The sequence below is a fragment of the Amphibalanus amphitrite genome, unplaced genomic scaffold (genome assembly GCF_019059575.1).
Source record: "Amphibalanus amphitrite isolate SeventyFive unplaced genomic scaffold, NRLGWU_Aamphi_draft 000721F_arrow, whole genome shotgun sequence".
In the NCBI taxonomy this organism is placed as follows: domain Eukaryota; kingdom Metazoa; phylum Arthropoda; class Thecostraca; order Balanomorpha; family Balanidae; genus Amphibalanus; species Amphibalanus amphitrite.
In genome coordinates, this window is record NW_024882215.1 from 107,501 (window position 1) to 127,099 (window position 19,599).

The 19,599-nt window shown below is 49.3% G+C and overlaps 2 protein-coding genes across 2 annotated transcripts in view; one reads left to right on the forward strand and one right to left on the reverse strand.

The window, feature by feature from the left end:
- Positions 1-13,204, forward strand: part of LOC122365197 (organic cation transporter-like protein) — a 17,903-nt gene extending 4,699 nt beyond the window's left edge. The window contains exons 2-10 of the mRNA XM_043336194.1: positions 2,107-2,827; positions 3,978-4,157; positions 7,043-7,146; positions 7,407-7,533; positions 10,400-10,596; positions 10,869-11,102; positions 11,456-11,679; positions 11,975-12,168; positions 12,511-13,204. Of these exons, the coding sequence (XP_043192129.1) occupies positions 2,660-2,827; positions 3,978-4,157; positions 7,043-7,146; positions 7,407-7,533; positions 10,400-10,596; positions 10,869-11,102; positions 11,456-11,679; positions 11,975-12,168; positions 12,511-12,960 (1,878 nt within the window). The 5' untranslated portion in view covers positions 2,107-2,659 and the 3' untranslated portion in view covers positions 12,961-13,204. The remainder of the gene's footprint in view (positions 1-2,106; positions 2,828-3,977; positions 4,158-7,042; positions 7,147-7,406; positions 7,534-10,399; positions 10,597-10,868; positions 11,103-11,455; positions 11,680-11,974; positions 12,169-12,510) is intronic.
- LOC122365198 (ubiquitin-conjugating enzyme E2 L3-like) lies at positions 13,145-18,039 on the reverse strand. Its single transcript, XM_043336195.1, has 4 exons — positions 17,776-18,039; positions 16,654-16,749; positions 15,882-16,068; positions 13,145-13,672 (listed from the first exon to the last, which is right to left on the reverse strand). Exons 1-4 carry the CDS (start codon positions 17,800-17,802, stop codon positions 13,518-13,520), a joined length of 465 nt encoding a protein of 154 aa, XP_043192130.1. The 5' UTR covers positions 17,803-18,039; the 3' UTR covers positions 13,145-13,517.
- Between the last annotated feature and the right edge of the window lie 1,560 nt (positions 18,040-19,599).

Sequence of the window (19,599 nt, forward strand, 5' to 3'; positions counted from 1 at the left end):
TAACTGAAATGACGGTCCTTCGAAAGGCGCGGTTGTACTACATGGTATGAGAATCATGAGCGACGCTAAGTGTTTCTTTGTCTTCACAAATTCCGAACTAGATGATCTAGAAGATAAGCCCCAGGTCGCATAAAGAACTGGTCAAACAACCGTGATGGAGCGCTCCCTGGATTTCATCCGGTATATGACACTGGCAATAACTTTGGTTTCGTTTCACTTCCACTTCCAATACCGTTATTCACGGCGGTGGCGATTTTCTGCCGTCGGTAAACGACTCAGACTCGTTATCTACCCATCAGACGTACCGGAAGCAGAGTGATCGGCCCCGATACTGGCTCCATTAATTCCGGGGAAACGCTGCTCTGGCTGGCCGGCTGCGGTCGCGGCTCAGACCAGTCGGAGTATACTGTGAAAGTGCCGCCATCTGAAGTGCCGCCGGCGGACCGCCCGCCAGACACTCAGGTCAGGCACTGTCGGCTTCCTATGACAGTCAATGGTGACGATCACTCAGGAGTATGGCGCTGTGAGAAGTGAACTACATTGAAAATTGCGCCAGACCGATCGAGAGTCGAGACTGATTTCTTCTGACATAACATATTTACAAGGAAAAGGCTGGTATCTCTATCTGCTATGGGTATTGCAGCTGAATAGCATGCAACGTGCCAATGGGAATAAAGCAAAAATAGATAAATAAATCAATGAATGAATAAATACAGGGCGTCTCGAAAAACGAGACGATAAGGAATCGTTATATTTCGAAAGTAATTATGCTAGGAAAATGATTAACATGTCATTCAAAAGAGAATTGCTGAATGTTTTTTATGGTACGTCGGTTTTTATTGTCCGGCAAGAATTACGACCATGCCATCTCGTGCCCAAAAAAGGTTATTTTTAAGCTGACAAACTTGATCTCTTCATCCGGAGTCATTCGGCGTTATGAATCAGTTCACAGATGAGCAAAAGGTTCAATGCTGCCACCGGTTTGATCGATATAAATCTCCCATTCTCGTAAAAAGACTTTTCCAGAAAACATTTTATTAAAAGCCCACATCGTCAAGGGTTTGCCAACTTTGTAAAAATAATCTTTTTTGGGCACGAGATGTTTGCAAGTGGCATGGTCATAATTCGTGCCGGACAATAAAAACCGACGTACCATAATTTATTTTCAACAATTCTCTTTTGAATGACATATTAGTAATTCTCCTAGCTCGTAAATACCTACTTTCCGAGATATAACGATTCTTTATCGTCTCGTTTTTTTAAACACCCTGTAAATCAATAGATAAATAAAAACCTACAACAACGTCACTACATCGATAGGGTGTTTCCATGTCGTGTTTACGTTTTCTCGGGCGTTCAACCTTCCACGCCATTTGAGCGGCTCTCCACGATTCGCTGGTTCAGCGATATGCCACCGGTCACAGTGGCCGACCCTACACTCGTGACTCCACACCCGTCTACATGACGGCCTCGTTAGACCCGGGGCCGGCTGTACGGTCAGGTCATACACCCCGATCAGGGTAGCGCTGATGGACGGACGACTCCATGGGTGTCCGCCAGGGTCACGATCGGTGAATTACTGAGGGTCATACCTCATCATGGACGCTATAGTAGTGGAGAGAATGAGGAGAGACTGGTGTGTTATCAATCATCGGTAATGTGCGGTCACTGATCACTTTCGCTCGAGTAAGGTTGCCTTCTAGCCTGGGGAACTTAGGAAGGAATAATGGCGTTAGAAGCGTACTAAAATACGAGGCTCAAAGGGAACCGTGCAATGATAATGCTTATAGCAACTGCCCGCACGACATCAAAACTTATTGGCATTCAAAAGGGCATCCCTAATGTTTCCCTGAGATTAGCCAGGGACCAGATGGTGCCTAAGTGTTAGGGAGAGGTGAAAAGCTGCCCAACTTTGACCGATCAATCCCGATAAAAAACAAGCTAATTACTGTTTCCGATCTCCTGCATTGCCCAATGCAGCTCACTGATGTCCCCCACGGTTGTCATTTGGCACCAGCGATGACAGCCACGTGAGCACGCGTGGGGGCGTGGCCCTCCCGCGGCCGACGCGTCTATATTTACACTAACACCTCCCCCTCTCGGCAGGAGGGACGGAGACCTCTCCGCACCAGCCAGGGGGCGGCACAGCCCGGTGCACGAGACGTCAGTCCCGTCCGCTGGAGACTGGTGAAAGGAAGTGAGCGACGGAGCGACACCAGGCGGAACGGCTCGAGATGAGAGTGTGATATCGAGATAGAAGCGGAAACGGAGAGGTGAAGTCGTGTGTCGACGTCAAAGACCGCTTTCCAGCGAACAAGAAAGCATGGCAGTGCGACGATTGGTGATTTAAAAACTATTCCCGTGCTTTGACTTGTGCGCCGACATCAAAGGCACCCTCCACCTTCCAAGTGGTGAGAACATAGTGATAAGTGCATCAACCGTGCCCTGCGGAGCTTTCGGAAGCGACAGCTCACATTTCTGTGATGCACCCCTTCTGCTGAGCTCAGGCTCTGACAGTCGGTCACCAGAGCGCTCGATTCATCGATCAAACCCGCTCCGGTGTCACCCAGTGGCCCGGTCCGGGCCGGGCCGGCTGCGCGGCGGCTGCTGTCAGACAGCTGTGCTGAGCTAACAGTAGCGATCGGACACTCCCGGCACCATGTCGACAACCCCGGCGGAGAGTGTGGAGGGCCTGGTGCGCGCGCTGGGCGACCCCGGCCGGTACCAGGTGCTAGTGATGGTGCTGCTATGCTTCAACTACGTGCCAGTCTCAGTGAACCACCTGCTGATGGCGTTCCACGGCTTCGCGCCCGAGCACAACTGCAGGGTGAGTGTCTGCGGGGCGTTATACGGAGGTCGGTGAGTTTTTTACAGACTGTCCGAATAGATGAGTGGGTGCCTGGGTGGTTGTGAGTCCGGGTGCCCCGCTAAGCAGTGCTTGTTGCAAATAACACCACGGACCCGACCGTACTTGCGTCCGGTTCGTAAGTTTCGTGAGCCGACCGTACTTGCGTCCGGTTCAAAAGCGTCAGTATTTCTTGTTTTTATCTGCGTCATTTTATTGCTCTTAACTGATTTATTGTATCGAAATTAAATTGCTCCGCCTCGTTATCAAATGAATAGTGGATCAAAGTGGATCAAACCTTACAACCAGGAACATGCCGTAGAAGAATTTAGATCTACAGTATCTCACCATACAACTTTCCATCATACTTGGCTGTAACAAGCACGTCGTTGGTACTAACTGATGGTTTCTACCGACCGAATACGCCGGCAAGCCACTGCCCATTCCCTCACAATGAAAACCATAAAAGTAGCGTCAATAACGAGCATAAAGTCAGGAACTTTCAACTACCGGGTGGCACAAAAACCTCACGTAGCCATCCGCCTGTGCGGCTCTCCTACCATTCTCTCAGAAAGGGCGGGCCACAAGTAGGAGGCGACGCTTATTAGATTTCTGGGTCCGGTTGGCTCCGGCGATTGACCTAGCACAACGGGCTATTGTCGGCTACGGTAATGGCGGCGTCTGTACGTGAGACGACAGCCGGTAGGTGATTTACTGCTATACCGTGAGCACCGCGCGGCGCGCGACTCCCGGTCACCGCACAGCGTGACCCCTTGACCTGTCGTCAGATGACCCAGAGTGGGGTCATGACCGACGGTCACGGAACAGGTGACCTCGGATTGAGCTCGTGACCAAAAGGTGATAAGGAAGGGATCGTATTGTGCGAGAAGTGGTTCTAGAATTATTAACGACGTTATTGTTCCGTAAATACTGAATGGAAATAGTTAACCTTTCAGCTTGTAAAAATGTCCAAATAAAAGGTTTAGCCTCGTTTCAGTAGGTTATTTGTTTTTGAAACATAAATCGCACATTACAATTATGCATTGAAATCGTTGGCATTTTCTGTACTTTCTGAGCTGTAGATTGCTGCAGTAGTGGATTCCGTAGTGTTACCGCTTGTCATCGTCTTCAGCTCCCAGACCAGTGGCCACGGAATGTGAGCCTGCCGACGGTGGCGCCGACTATCGGTGACCCGCGATACCAGAGCTGCAGCATGTATGTCGACCCGGCCAACCACAGCTGGGGCACCAAGGACTGCATCTACGGCTACGAGTTCCACGTCGAGGGTCTCGAGTGGACCGTGGTCTCCGAGGTAAGATACATAATTATTTTTCACCATAATGTGGTAGGTGGTTAGATGAATTCAGTTTTTGGCCTGCTGCCAGTAATGAGTAAATCATCGTCTATTGGCCGTGACGAATTCCAAATCATGGTTCTACCTCATCCATGGTTCTACTCTGACGGAAGTTGCCAGCGGGTGGCACGGCATTTGCTGGAATCAGGAAAGGGTTAATTTTCTACCGTGAGCTGGCATCATGGACACGCCCATCTACAGAACATTAACTGTGAATGATTGCCCTTATAATGTGTTCGGGTGTATACTTAACAGATTCATATGTAGGTAGGCACGCACAAATAAATAGGCCTAAAAGCCTAAAAGTTCAACGCGTGGTTTCATAAAGATGAACAATGACTATGTCATCCAAATGGTTCTTGTGTATATAAATGTTATCGGTCTCTATGGTCTTGAAAGCCATTGAATTTGAAAGATGATTCGAAGTGTCACAACACATAAAAAACATTTTCGCATGCGCTAATCGCACACATTATATTACAGACATCCTAGCAGTAGCGACCTACCCTTATCAATAACGACTAAGTGCTCGGAGGACATGCAAGACTGCTAAAGCTTGCGTCGCTGATCAGCACACCCTACAAAGAGCGCGGTCTATGGCCAGTCAGAGATCTGGCGATATATAGAGGCGGCGCGACACTTGGCTTCCTTACATAAATGTTATGATTGGTCAGCCGGGTGCGCCGGTGCGTATACGGCTCCAGATCCTTCTTTGATCATTTACAGAAACTGAATCATTGCGAGATATACATTTACTTGACGCCGCACATTTACATGTTCTCGTATAAACATGTACGCATGAATTACTTTTCAATTGAAATCGAATTTTTAAACGGCGTATCAGTGTATTATCAATGCCAAACTATGTAAAAGCCAACTTCGTTCACAGTATTTAATAATTGCCTCGCGCTCATAGCCTTATAACTTTATACTAAGGCGAAAAAAATGGACAAAAACTATTCGTTTATTACATAAATATCGTTGTCCGCTATTGCCCCGACAATACCAGCTCTCCATCCGCGACCCTATACCAACCCGACTATCCACAGTAGGTATACCTGCAGAGCGGCGCGCTACGTCAGCATTCCTCCCGCCACATACCTGCCATACCAGAGTGCATCCAACTGCGTCCGTTTCCGCCGCCACCGATCCGGGGGTCACAGTGACGCACTGATGGGGTGACGTGGTGACGTGCTCACATCAGGGTGTGGTGACGTCGAATTATTACATAAGCGGAACGCCCCAGTGGGGAATGTGGGCCCAAACTACTGCAGGATAGCAGTCGGCAGAACCTGCTGCTGAGTGCAGAGGTGAAATAAAGAAACAAAGGCTGATTCGCTTGCAAACGTCAGCCGTCGTTTCATGTCGTGATTCACCTGATATGGAACAGGCGCCTGCTGAACTAACACGGTTATATGTTTTCGGTAATGTCAGCCTGAGTTTGACTCCATTCTGTCATATTTTTGACAAAAGTGTTTGGATGAACAAACAATGATCATGAATAGATTTAAAATGTCCTTTTACACGCGGGCCACAGCCGAGGCAAACATATTTGCATTTGTGTGTACATACTCTTTTAAGAACAAAATCAGCCGAGGTAATATCGATTAATACTCATTTAAATTACCAGTGACCGAATTTCATGTCTTGCTGTCCACGACATGGCTCTGCGTGACAGTAGCTGTAGTGGAGACGTGACCGGGTTCTCGTGACTGGCGCAGAGTGACACTCGGCGGTCATCCCTCTATTTTACCCTTCACTGATCCTGCCCTCTCTCTCTCTCTCTCTCTCTTCCTCTCTCTCACTCTCTCTGTCTCTCTCTCTGTCTCTCTCTCTCTCTCCCTCTCTTCCTCGCTCTCCCTCTCTTTTCTTCTTCTGTCGATTGCACAGTCTTCCTCTCCCCCTCACCGACAGCTTCCCTCGTTCTTTTCCAGCGTCACCACGGTCTCTAGCAGCAATAGCCAATTTGGTCAGTCCACATGACCTGAACACGGTCCACACACGCTGAACACGTATCTGACCCGCTCCACTGGATAATCGAGACGGTGCCGACGATCGGCGACTATGGCGACAGACGTATAGTGTGTCAGCCGGCCGTGACTTGAGTCAGGCCGTTACCTGAGCGGCTAGTACTCTTGAGTCGTGAGTCGTGGCTACACAGCAAGTCATCCATGACTGCTAATTTACGTAACCTTCACTCTATGTAAATGACCATACTGGTAAAAAAAAACCATCCACTCTACTTAATCATTTAGGAATATGCATACCCGGTTGCCATTATAAATTTTTAAATGTCATTCAGCACTGACCAGTTGCATCTCAGCCCGATAGCGGCGACTGCCAGCTGTGATGGCCAGAATGATTGTCGCCTGTCGGACATCGACTTGCTTCGACTCAGTCTTACAGCAGCACGGCACCCAGCCAGCCTACGACTCGTAGACGGGAGAAACAGGACTCGAAGCCTCGACTCTAAGCCGTCAAGGCCGGGTGTCCAATGTGACCTACCGAATGTAGAATTTACTGCGCTCGTATTCGACACCAGATGGATCCCGGATGTAGCGGTCCAGCCACGCGCCGAACACCTGTCTCCGTGAAGACGATATTACCTTCACCGTAACTGGCTGATTGTTTTCTGTAGTCATTTATTCCGTTGGCCATTGTTTTCAGTCGCTCTAGTTTCAACGTAGATCACAGAGGCCACAGAGTTCTTGACGCATTTGTTGGAGGAATCAGAGCCTAACCAAGAAAAAAGTTTGATATCTTCTCTATTCGCCGTTTATTTGATCACACCTGCTGAGTCAGATACATGCGTCTATAACTGTTCCTCCCCCTCTCTCCGGCAGTGGGGTCTGGTGTGTGACCGGAAGTACCTCGTGTCCATCATCACGACACTCTATTTTGTGGGCGTCATGGTCGGAGGACTCGTGTTCGGAGCACTAGCAGACAGGTGAGACGAGCGAGCAGATAGGACTAGGTGAGAGGCGGGAATAAGTTACCGAGCTAGCTTCATCGCCAGTAATAGCTCATGTCCGTTTGCTTCCGTTACTGACTGAGATTTGACCGTGCATCAATGTCATTTTTGTTTAGTGCCAGATAGAAATTGGTGAATGACAAAATCACGGAACGTTGAAATTTCTTTGCATTGAAGCAATAGCCGCTATCCGTGCTTCAGAAACATGACTGAGACTCGTTCCCAACGGGGTGCAGGTTCGGTCGGCAGCCCATGATGCTGCTCTGTCTGTACGTCCAACTAATCCTGGGAGCCGGCCTGTTCTTCGTCCGTCGCCTGATCATCTTCATCGCTGTTCGAGTGCTGCAAGGATTCTTTGTTCAGGTGAGAGCCGGTAGGACAGACTCGTGCCTCGGAGACCATCTGAATACCCGTAATCCGTGTCATCATTTCTCCCAGCCGTCACGTTCAAACCATTTCTCCTAGCTCAACCATGCTATAAGCGGCGTAAAACATCTCCGACCCGCCGTGTGAATCTCCACACCTCCTCTCCTGTCTCTGAACTGACCGTAACTGACCTAATCACCGCTCCTCGCTCTCTGAACACGCCCCAAAACAAACCGAGACACAGAGGATGTTCCACCGGCCGCGCTGACGGCTGGGAGCGCGGCTCTGGGTGGGACGGAGTCGGCCTTGTGGTGCGGGGGATCTCCCACGCCGCGGTCCAGTTCTCAGCGGATTACGGCGCAGCAGAGACGTTTGATGCGCACCGGTGTCGAAATGGACGGGACGGTGGGCGAGACGGATGCGCCGTGAAATTGTCGGCAGACAATCGGAGATTAATGGTAGTGTGCCAGCTTTCTTGGACCGTATGGAGTTAATGGCCCAGATAAGGAGAACCGGATTTTTAGAACTTATCCATACCTTCAAAACTCATGGAAACGTCTTAAATTCTTCAAATTTTGAGTACCCCAGTGCGAAATTCGCCCCGACGGGTTGTCGGTCGTACCCCAACCACATTTCACACCACTATGAACAATAAATGCACACACTGAAATCGCTATTACCGATATGCTCATCCAATCAAGTTTCGATAAACCCGTTCATCATCATCTCCTGCGGTTTCGAACACGCCTGTTAGGTGGCTTCTGATGCTCGTCGAGGTCGGAATTTCCAAATACGCGTGGTGCGTCGGGCCGCGCGCTCTGACTTCGGCCAAGAAAAATGCGTCAGCTGATCATTGTCATTTCTGCCACTTGCGTGTGGTGAAATGGGGTCATAACTTATAAGACGGCTTTTTCATATCAATTATTTTACATAAAATCATATTTCAAACCATAAATAATGTTCGACAGTCAAATAAAAGAAACAATACCAATACGGGCTTACAGTTTAAGGCTCGACATTGTGTTGTCTACGATTAGACAGCTGATAACTCATTCCCGTACGTCGTATGGTCGTAACCACAGGGGAGCAATGCCGCTTCAACCCTATTGGCCGTAGTGTCTAACGGTGGCGGCCATATTGCGCAGACCAAGAACCGGCCGCCGCCTGTGTTGAGGAATAGGGAATTCGGGACCTTGATTTACGTTTGCGGCCGCCATATCCGTTACGTTCAAGTTACGTAGATACGAAAACCGGCATCTTACGCAGAATTGAGTGGGGAACACGATCGTATCTTCAGAATTCCTCAAATTCACTCGCCGGACCTACATTTGCCCCGGCCGAGGGGGTTGATTCAACCCACCTCGCTAATGCGCCGCTAATTAAACTAGAATTAAGCGGTAAAGTGGTCGTATGCGGCAAAGTAAAATGCAGAGTGACTGGTAGGAACCCGCTGTAAGGGTCTCAGGTCAACCGGTGACCTCTGAGGTCAGGTCAAGTGATCAAAGGCATGGGTTCGGTTTTTGGTAAATAACTTCGCCAAAAATAGCCGTAGAGCCGCGATTTTGGCATCATCGTGTTCCGCTAGCTCAGGCGCATCGAGTGATATACTTTTTGTTCGGGTCAGGTCAACTTAGGGTGTTGACGTCAGGTCAAGGTCAGGTCAGCACCCCCAGGTCACGAAGTTGGTCGAAAGAGGTCATGTCGCATATCATTCGATTGGGCAGGTCTTCCTGAGTCCATTGGTGGCTTTCCCGACTCGCTAGCTCAATTTGATCGGGAGTTATTGAAGAAAAGGCTATGACCCTTGTGACGTCACAGATGACGTCACGCAAGGGCAACAATGCAAATGTGAGGCATTGGACCTTGCAAGGAGTGCATGAAATCACGATTCTATATGCTTGAGATAGTTTCAGATCATTCCCGGCGCCAAAATAGCAATTTCCATATTTCCCCATTGACTTATAAGGGTTTAACGTATAAGTTTCCTGTAGTCGAGGATTTTTTTCAGATGTCATCTTGTTCTCCACTCAATTCTGCGTAGGATGCCGGGTTCCGTGTCTACATATCTTGAACGTAACGGATGCAGCGGCCGCAAACGTAAATCGAAGTCCCGAATTTCCTATTCCCCAACACAGGCGGCGGCCGCTTTCTGGTCTGCGCAACATGGCGGCACCGTTGGACACCATCTGGCGGCCGATGCGCATTCCACATTATAGAGTTCAGTGGTCGTAACACTATAATGACCTTTGCTTATTGTCACAAGTGCGCCGCATTCGCGATTGTTGCCCGACGCCTGTTTGCAGGTGAGCCCACTACAGTTGTTATACATATCTAAAAACCGAAAAACTTTTAGGCGAAAAAGGCACTATTCCAGGCCCATTTTTGATTTTTTTTTGCGATATTAGGTAAAAACAGAAGCTTCTTATCCTAGGAAAAATAAAATGGGAAATCTTTCAAAGGTGGCACACTACCTTTAATGATCGGCGCAGGTGCGCTGGGAAGACGCCAGACGGGAAGGAGAGCGGAGCAGAGGTTCGGTGCTGCTGAATTGCTCACATGAGCGATAGGAGCCCAACTTGCCCATTTGACGTTGAGACAAATGAGTTAAGATGTTGCATCTTAAATCCTATGACGTGACACGCCTCGAGACCTTCCTAGGCACGATACAAACGAATGAGTTCAAAGGACCAAATGGGTATTACAAAAGTCCTCTGTTTTGCTCGTTTCAGTAATGTTTGGCTATGTTTCAGGTAGTTTTTTTCAGAGTCGCACACTCTTCACACGACCTTGACCACCAATCAGTTACGTAGCCAATAACCGCTGACCCGTGCCGTGACCTCTGACCGTCCGCTCTCCGCCGCAGGGTCTGCAGACCACCACATACTCAATGGTGATGGAGCTGTTCCCGCCGCACCACCGCACGCTGGCCGGAGTGGCAGCCGAGGTGTTCTGGGCCATCGGGCTGATCCTGCTCGCGGTCTGCTGCTACTTCGTCCAGCACTGGCGGCACGTCCAGCTGGCCATCAGCATCCCGACGCTGGTCACCCTGCTCTACATCTGGTGGGTTAGCCGACTTTGTTTGTTTGTTGTTGTTTGTGGCCCTGCCACCGAATATACGAGCGGAATAACGCTCGATAAGATCTCCGATGCAAACGAACATCAATGATTTTCGTATTTGTTTGGTTGAGCTTGATGTCATTCATTACATTGCAGTCACCGACCAGGTTCTCGTAGAATCAGAAGGCGCACTCGCTGCCCATTCACATCCCCGCACCAGCCGTTCGCCTTATTTATCTGAGAACTTTGAACCTTTACACCCTCTCCATTATCAGGCTGATCCCCGAGTCACTACGCTGGCTCATCTCGCGCGGCCGGTCGCGGCGGGCGCGGGCCGTGGCAGAGCGGATCGCCTACTACAACGGCCTCCGGCTCAGCCCCGAGCTGCTCCTGCAGCTGGAGAAGCTCTGCAGCTCGGTCGGAGCTCACTCAGCCAAAGGTGTTGATATTACCGACCTGTTCCGAACGCCCGCCATCAGACGAAACTCGTTCGTGCTCTTCATTGCGTGGTGAGTGGTGGGGTGGACAAGCGGTTGTGATTGAAATGATATGATTTCATTTCAAATCCCTCTGGCCAATGTCAAATATCCATCACTGATTGTATTGTGATTGTCTGTTGCAGTAGAAATTGCTTCCAAGGATTCGAAAACACAGTGGTACCTATTTAGCGCCACGAAGCCCAATTCGCATACGCATACTTCTCGCTAGATGGCACTAGTGACCAACGCCTGCTGCATGCTGTGCCGCACGACACCTATGCATGAAGAAAGAGCCGCCGAATGGAGACAACAACCAAAACGTCAGTAAACAGCCATACCTGAGCTTTCTCCCCCGTGATCTCACGTCTCCATCGTTGCTGCAGGTTCACCATCTCACTAGCCTACTACGGCATCTCCCTCAACATCGCCGACCTCAGCGGCAACCGCTTCTTCAACTTTATGCTGGGCGGCGCGCTGGAGCTGGTGGCGTTCCTGCTGACCTACGTGAGCCTGCGGGCGGTGGGCCGGCGGGCCTGCCTGGTCAGCTACCTGTTTCTCAGCGGGGCACTGCTCATCGGCACAGTGGCCACAGAAAAACTGCTGCACAGTGAGTGAAGGGTTGCGAATGGGAGCGGGGACAGAGGATGGTGCTTTAGAGCAAGTGATACAGAGGGTAGGAGGAGAGACACGATAATAACAGTGAACTTATTAAACGCATGGAGTACGAACCCTTCCAGATGAGCTGATCATTCAGGTTTATGCTGTTCTTTGGGGCTATGTCGTCTATGATTGCGAACAGTTCTTTGTTCCGCCGAAATCCATTTAGACGACCTTCGCTATAGGCTAGCTATATGCTCCTCTCCAGGGACCCCATGACTTAAACCTCATTGCCCTTTCCCCAGCGGAGCTGATCTCCGTGCCGACGCTGGTGACCAGTCTGGCGCTGCTCGGTAAGGCCGCCGTCGTCAGCTGTTTCTGTGCCGTCTTCCTGGTGACATCAGAGGCGTTCCCGACCGTGATTCGCTCGCTGGCCATGGGCGCCTGCGTCTGCTGGGCCCGCGCCGGCAGCCTGGTGGCGCCTCAGGTGCTGCGACTGGTGAGTTCGCAAACTCCCAGCGACAGTGAATGCGACCAGGTACCATGAGGAAAAGGCTGAGGTAGTAAGATGCCAGTTTGATTTACTTGTGAGGTGTTACCCGAGTTATCCATGCGAGGGAATGGCCTGCAATGTGCCAGGGACGGAACGAAATCGGTTCAAAATAGGTGACGCTCATTCAGTTCTACATTCGATGTCATTTTACGTAGAGTCCAAAGCACAGTAGAATAGGCCGCTTTGGTGTTGCCCGAAGCGTCAGAGATATAAATGCAAACTTAACGGGACAAGTTGCATAAAGCCAGCCGAAGTAGGCGGTACATTGACGGATGCACTTGGCGGCAGGCCGACATCTCCTACAGCTGGATGCCGTTCCTGGTGTTCGGCTGTCTGGCTCTCCTCTGTGGCTTTCTGGGCCTGCTACTGCCCGAGACCGGTCGGCGGGCGTTGCCAGACACCATCCAGCAGGCCGAGCGGAGCCGAAAACACGACCAGGACGACATCATCAGCGACGTCGGGTACGGCGCCTCGCCGAGGTGGATCGTCCAGGACGGACTCATTGTCAGCCGGCCGGCCGACGGCAGTGTGAGGGCATCACCGGAGCGGGTGCCGCACTGGGCGGCGTCAGAGACATCTACCGACGACGACGAAAAGTTCTCGTACCCGCCGCGGTCGATAGATGACAGCTCGCTACTGAGGTTTGTAGGTGACAAGACTGTCGTGCATAGCTCCAACAGTCACGGTGACTTCAAACAGCATGTAGTGCTGTGTGATATTGACGAGACTAGACTGTGACGTTACACACGACTCTGAACGCCGTGCGCCAGTATGCGAGTTAGGCCGTGTTCCCTAGAGCTTTTGTACGCAGGTCGTGTTTGTGACGAGCGCCGCGCCGCGCCGCCGTGTACCGCCGTTGCTGTTTCGTTTTGCATGTACCGCGCTAACCTGTCACTCACTAAGCGTGGGCCATTGTCAGTCAGTCAGTGACGTATTCTGTGTATTATCCGATGATTGTGTGATATATATGCGAGCACACGCGTCTCACTCCTTCCAATCGTTAAACGAGAGCCGGCCGCCCACCACGGGGAGCGTCGCTATCAAAGTCCACACACCTGCGCACTCACCGGAACGTAAAACAACAAACAGAACAGTGGCCGTCGGCGGTTCGAGGGCGGTATCGCCGACTATCACACAGTACCGCGGCGGCGGAGACGGAGGCGGCGAGCGGGCAGCACGAGCGGCTGATTGTTCAAACAACACTAGGTGAAGAGATGGCGCGCGGCCGGCCGACACTGCGGCCCCATTGCCGCACCATGCGCGGCGCGCGGTGACGTCTCTGGTCCGGCAGTGGCTCAATCAGCAGGTCGCTTCTCTGAGTTTTTCTTGGTGAAGTCCTCGGCACTCTTCATGAACTTTTTCTTGTCCTTGCTGTACTCCTCGGCCAGGTCGGCCCGTAGCGCGTGCTCGGGCTCCGGATCATTGACTAGTGCCACCAGGGCCTGGATCACTGCCGGGGGACGCACCGGTCAGCACGGGGTTAGAGGGGGGGGGCAAACCTGTTCATCGACCGCCGCGGCCGGAACACCGCGCCTTGCACACAACAGCCGGCTGCCGGCCGTAACGGCGCTCATACACGCAACAGCCTCCTCACGGCCATGGAGTGCACGGTAAAGACTGGGGGAACAACAGAAGGAAACATGCTGGGGTGAGCTGACTAGGTAACGAACAATCACCTAAAATGTCATATCGTTGAGGTCAGTGATGCATTCAGCGCTCTGAATTCATCATGCAATATATAGTAGTCTATGACGCATCATGAAAATGAATAGAAACACGAAGAAAACGCTGAACGGGGTATCCTAAGACAGGACCACATGAATACCACAAAATCTAGCTTTATGACTCGACTCGTTGTGAGGCAGCCTTTCATGACTTGTAAGCCCATCACGGAGCGACTGAGATCATAAAGCAATATGTCTCCCCGTCACAACAAGTCACAAAACGACACGTCACACATTAACCCGTCACATTACATCAGTCCATCACGTCACATATCAGCCAATTACGTCACTTATCAATCCTTTACGTTAGATTATGCATCAGTACACCCGTCTCCCACCACCGGCAGACACCCAGTGACCCAGGCGGGCACACTAGAGGTCTATCGATCCGTCATTAACATTCCATTGGCCGGTTCGGCACCAGGGGCGCTACCGAGCGCCCATGGCGCCCCCGGGGCGCCCGCAGCACGCACGGAGGGCACCCGACACTCGGCCGACAGCCAAACGGATGGTAGTCGGCAACTGCGGGGGGGGGACGCAAGGCGACAGATGAATTATCTATCGCATGTGGAGCTTCCGTCCAGACATGACATGACACACCGCCCCCTACGTTTGTTTTGGTTTTTGCGACACTGCTAAGCAAGCACACGGTGCAGAAATGTATCTCACGCCGGACTGTGTGCGCTGTGACATTTGAAGAGTTATGTGGCGATGCTGTGTGTGTGTGCTCTGCCATATTTCAACGCTCGGTTATCATGGGGGGCACAGTGGGCAGTCGATCGATCGCTCTGGACCGTGTCGCCAGGCAGCGCGGCACCCACTGCAATACCGCCGGAACGTAACGGCTGCCTCTGGTGTCATGCGAGTTCGATCGGTGATTCGAAACAGGCGGCAGTATTCTCATTATAGTATCCACGACAGATAAACGCACGGCACTGGCGCATGTGACTATGTGAATGCCGGTCTATGTAAAATATGAACAAGGTAGTGATCAGTAAGCAACAGTAAGTTAAACGTTGAAAGCACGAACAAAGTCGAGCACACTAGCGTAAAGAGACACATGCTCCTATCGCCGGAAACAGTTGTTATCTAGCTGTGTGGGGTACGGGACCGATGCGACGAAGATCGCTTTAAGCGTCGCTATCAGTTGTTTTCCCAGGCAATCTCAAGTCCAAACACTTAACCCTCTCTAATCTCTCCTCGGTCTAGTGGCAGCTCGTTGAACATCAGAGTGGCATTACACACTGACGGCCAAAGTCACTTGCGGAGACATTGATGAGATGAGAAAATGCAGTCCGCTCTCTGTCCGTTTTCCTCCCCTTCGGAGCCAGACAATCTCAGATTCGACACAGATGCTTTAGCCTCGAGCGGCACTCATTCCGGGAACGTTGCCCGTTCTCTGAACGCCGTTAGTTCGCGGAATGTCGTTTATTCATGGAACGGCGTTGGTTCCTGGACCCGTGAACACCGTCCGTCCCAAACACCGCTGCAGCCGCCATTAATATTGATTCGTCCCCGGCGGCTGTGCGGCACGGCAAGCTATTCATGTGCCGATATCGATAAGGGTCTGCCGCGCTGATGATAGAATGGGCATCGCGGTTATCGGTATGACCTAGCAATTAGCGCTAGTCTAGGTGCCAGTGCCAAGCCGACTGTGGAAACCGGGGGCCTAGGCGATGGTCTGTGAAACAGTCTAGTCGAGAAAGTGAAGGTGCACCGCGCCGACATCCATAGAAGCCCAGCACACTAGTCTAGACTGGTCACCCCTACTATGCTCGACTTTTGGCCGAGCTTGTCCACAGTCAGGGGTGTTCTCCCAAAATAAAGCTCTACAAAAAGGTACATCACTTCACGCCAGTGACGTAATGTAACTGTATATGGTGGTAAATCACGGAGACGTTTCGCCAGTTAGCGATCTGAGCCCCGGCGACCTACCTTGATCAGTCTTGGTGGCCGGTTTCCAGTTTTCGGCGGAGATGATAGGTAGACAGACCTGGCCCCGCTCGTCGATGTTCGGGTGGTAGATCTTGGTTTTGAACACCACTTTGGGAGGCTTGAACGGGTACTCGGCCGGAAAGTTTATCTCTATCCGGAAGGCACCCTTGTTGTATGGCGGACTCTCCTGTCACCAGAATACATTGGTTTTAAAACCCATCAGCAATCGATAGAAAAGGGCAGGAGAGGACATATCAAGCAAAAAGGTTAACAATCCTATCCTTAGGAATATAGGGAAACTTTAACGACTGTAACACAGCTTAAAGAATTCCAACAAACCTTTGTCAAAATCAGGAAAACTGTGATAATATAACCTTTGGAGGCCTCCAGTGACCTCAATAACGACCTGATAAAAGACATCTGTGTGATTCTAAACAATCTCATATTGAGTTATCTCTAGCTTTTTACATGACTTTACAGCTTTATTAGTTTTCGAGATTATCAGGTGTGGCCGAATATGCACACACCATGGCGAAGTCAGCACAGACACCCACCAGAGCGGGGGCTAAGCAGCATTCAACCTTTGTTTAAAAATTAGCTGAACTATAGCAGAACTATAATAACTAGATAACAAGAAAAATATAGCAAGAAGGAATGAAAGGCTTGAAGTTATTCTTCTAAAAGAATTTATCACAGGTACCATAAATATGGGAATAAAAGAAAGGCAGGGTATTCTCAAATATTCCTAGAATACTAGTGAAATCCCACTTACAGGCACAATGAGTCCTTGCCATATGAGAATATTGCTTTCATCCACATGGATATCTCTGAATGATCTGATGCCAGACTTCTGAATATCCTGCAGCTCCTGAAATGGTACATATGGCAAGTCAGATAATGTCACAGGTTCATCTGACACTAGCAAATTCAGAATTACCTAGCTTGTTTTGTCATTTTTCACATATTTACCTGGTAAACTCACCTGGTTGGGTGGTTAGGTTTTACATATGGGTGTAAAAATAAAAAACTATAGGAATAATGAGAAATAAAAAAGAATCAGATTTCTAATCATGAGTCACATGAAGCTATGCAAAGTGATGACAGTTGATTCATGCATGCAAGTAATTTGTATTTTAATCCCAATATGCTGCTCTTATTGTTAATTAGGTTTTTCAATTGCATGAAGTGAAATTTTTAGAGTGAGCACCATCCTAACAACATATAATATGTGGGAAAACAATCACATGGTCCGCAACAAAGCACACAGGACAAAAATGACATTTTGATAAGATGAAAGTGTAGTTTCATACATGCCATAGTCATTAGTCACTAACAAGCCTGTAGCGTGTTCAGGTTTGGTGACAATGACATCATAATGTGAATGGCGCACATTTTCTGGGGAAACCTCTTAACATATTGCTTTGATATTATTTTTGCATGGTTCCATATCACTAGAATAAAAAAATATGTGTAATACCTACTGATAAATTGATATTTTTTCAATTCCTGCTAATCTTCACATCATGACCTCAGCTGGCTTGCATGTAATTTCTTGAGATACCACCTGGTATTTATGACCTTGATTTGCTACTTGCGTAAAACACCAATATTAAGCTTAATACAAGAGATAAAATGCAAAATAATGGTTCTGCAATCTGACTGTGGGCAACTAAAATAATCTGATGTACAATGACAAGGATGAGACATCAATATCATTGATACACGAAATATAAGTAAGCCAGGAGGTACAATAAGAAGGAAGTAATTCCAATCGACGTATAATGACGAGCATGAGACATATCATTCATAGATGAAATATAAGTAAATTAGGGCGTACAATAAGAGACAAGTAATTCCAATCAGTACGAGCATTTCAGTGTTTTTCGAATATTACCTTTTGAAGCCTCCGAGTAGCCGCCATCTCCAGCCACACCCAAAACAAAATCAGAGCCCCATGAGATCTCAGATTATCTCAAGAAGAAATTCCCGTCCCGTAATAGCAGACGTAAGGCCTTGTAACTTCGAGTATAAGGAGGATTTAAATCTTATTGCGTCATAGATATTTTACGTGTTGATTGGTGTACTTGAATGTAATTTTTCACGATTTTTCTAGTAATCAAAAGTATTTGTCCACGAATTTTACTTGTTTTAATTTTGTGTGCGAGCGATGATGATTTTATCCCAAAATTAAGACAAAAAATGCTAAAAATGGGGAACATTTGGTCTATTTTTATGACGTCACACAACGTTATATTTTTACTGCATCTCCCGTGAGTCACCAATATTTCTGATCTGGGACTTATTTTTACGGAGATATCCCCAAATATCGGCACTAACACTAAGCAGAATGCTTTCTCGACTGCTAGTGACATCTATTGGCAGGACTGTACACTAACACAAGCAATGCGGAACAGCATAGTTTCAGGCGTTCGAGACTATTGCCATCTAGGGGCAAATACAGTGGCCGTTGGAGCGGAGCGGAGGGGGCGGCTCTTGCCTCTTAGATGCCTAGATGCAGGGGCGCGGGAACTACTTTCAGACTGGGGGAGCGCACACCATAACCCGCGCACTGCTGGGGGGAGGGTGTTTGAATACCCCCTGTGTTTTTTTTTCGCGAATATCTTGAAAACGGCGGCGCGGAGCGCATATACAAAATGTAGGTACATCTCAGAATTTTGATATCGATAACCTAAGGTCCGGTCAATTTTGCGACCTCCCCATTATAAGTCAATGGGAGAAAACTGAAATGCGCCGCTTTTGGACGGAAGCCATTATAAACACTCCCAAACACTGGATTACAAGTAACTTAGACACACTGAACATGAAAATGATGTCCGTGACCCCTGTTTATGCCCCTGAGGTCATCTCAGGTCACGAATGGCATCTAACAGTGTTTCGCAAATTACTTTTGATAGAGGCATGCTAGAGCGATGAAAATGCCTCAGGTGTGTTCAGCTCGACGATTCGGATCGACTGATGTGCAGCATAACCATTGTCAGGTCATGACCCTGAACTGAGGTCAAATTTTCAAGTTGACCTTTCAAGGTCAAGTTATAGTTCATTCGAAGAGTCTTGACGAGAGGAACACGATGCCGGTAAAAGTAACCTCGTGCAAGGCTTGGTTCAAAACTTATTGCAGAAAAACTGTTTTTTTTAATCGGCTATTTTGGCAGTTTTTGCCCCCTGCAGACAAAACCGTTGATATTAGGTCAAATATGAGGGAATTATTCAGAAAGGGCGTTAATAGGGCTGTCGAATGCGCGTTTTCCGCGGCGCTGTAGCTCTATTGGTTCCCGAGTTATGCGTTGGCTTCTTGGAAATTGTCGACATTCGACCTGAACATCGGCGAAATTTTGCCTTCAATGACCTCTTGTGACCTGACCTTTGACCTGACCAAAAAAGCGACTGAAATGATTTCGTCATTATTTTTGGCGCTCTTTTGAACACCGCCTTCCGCGTATCGCTACGTGGCCCAGGAGCCGAGTTAGAGGGGGTGTTCAAACACTCCCCCCCCCCCAGCAGGGGGTGGAAATCCAAGACCCCCAGTAGGGCGTGGGATAATGGAGATTAACCCTCGCATGTGTAGGGGAAGGGGTCGGATGGACCCCTCCATGGTTTTTCGCGAATAACTCGCGTAAAAAGCGGCCGATCGCGACGAAACTTTCAGTACCCTCGCATTAATCCATTTTACACCTACCCTGAGTATTTCATGACCCTG

Excerpts from the sequence above, each read along its gene's own strand:
- LOC122365198 (XM_043336195.1), bottom strand. The coding sequence starts at position 17,802 with ATGGCGGCTACTCGGAGGCTTCAAAAG. Across the intron at positions 16,750-17,775 it reads CTACTCGGAGGCTTCAAAAG|GAGCTGCAGGATATTCAGAA; the intron begins GTAATATTCGAA and ends GTACCATTTCAG. Across the intron at positions 13,673-15,881 it reads GGCCACCAAGACTGATCAAG|TGATCCAGGCCCTGGTGGCA; the intron begins GTAGGTCGCCGG and ends GTCCCCCGGCAG.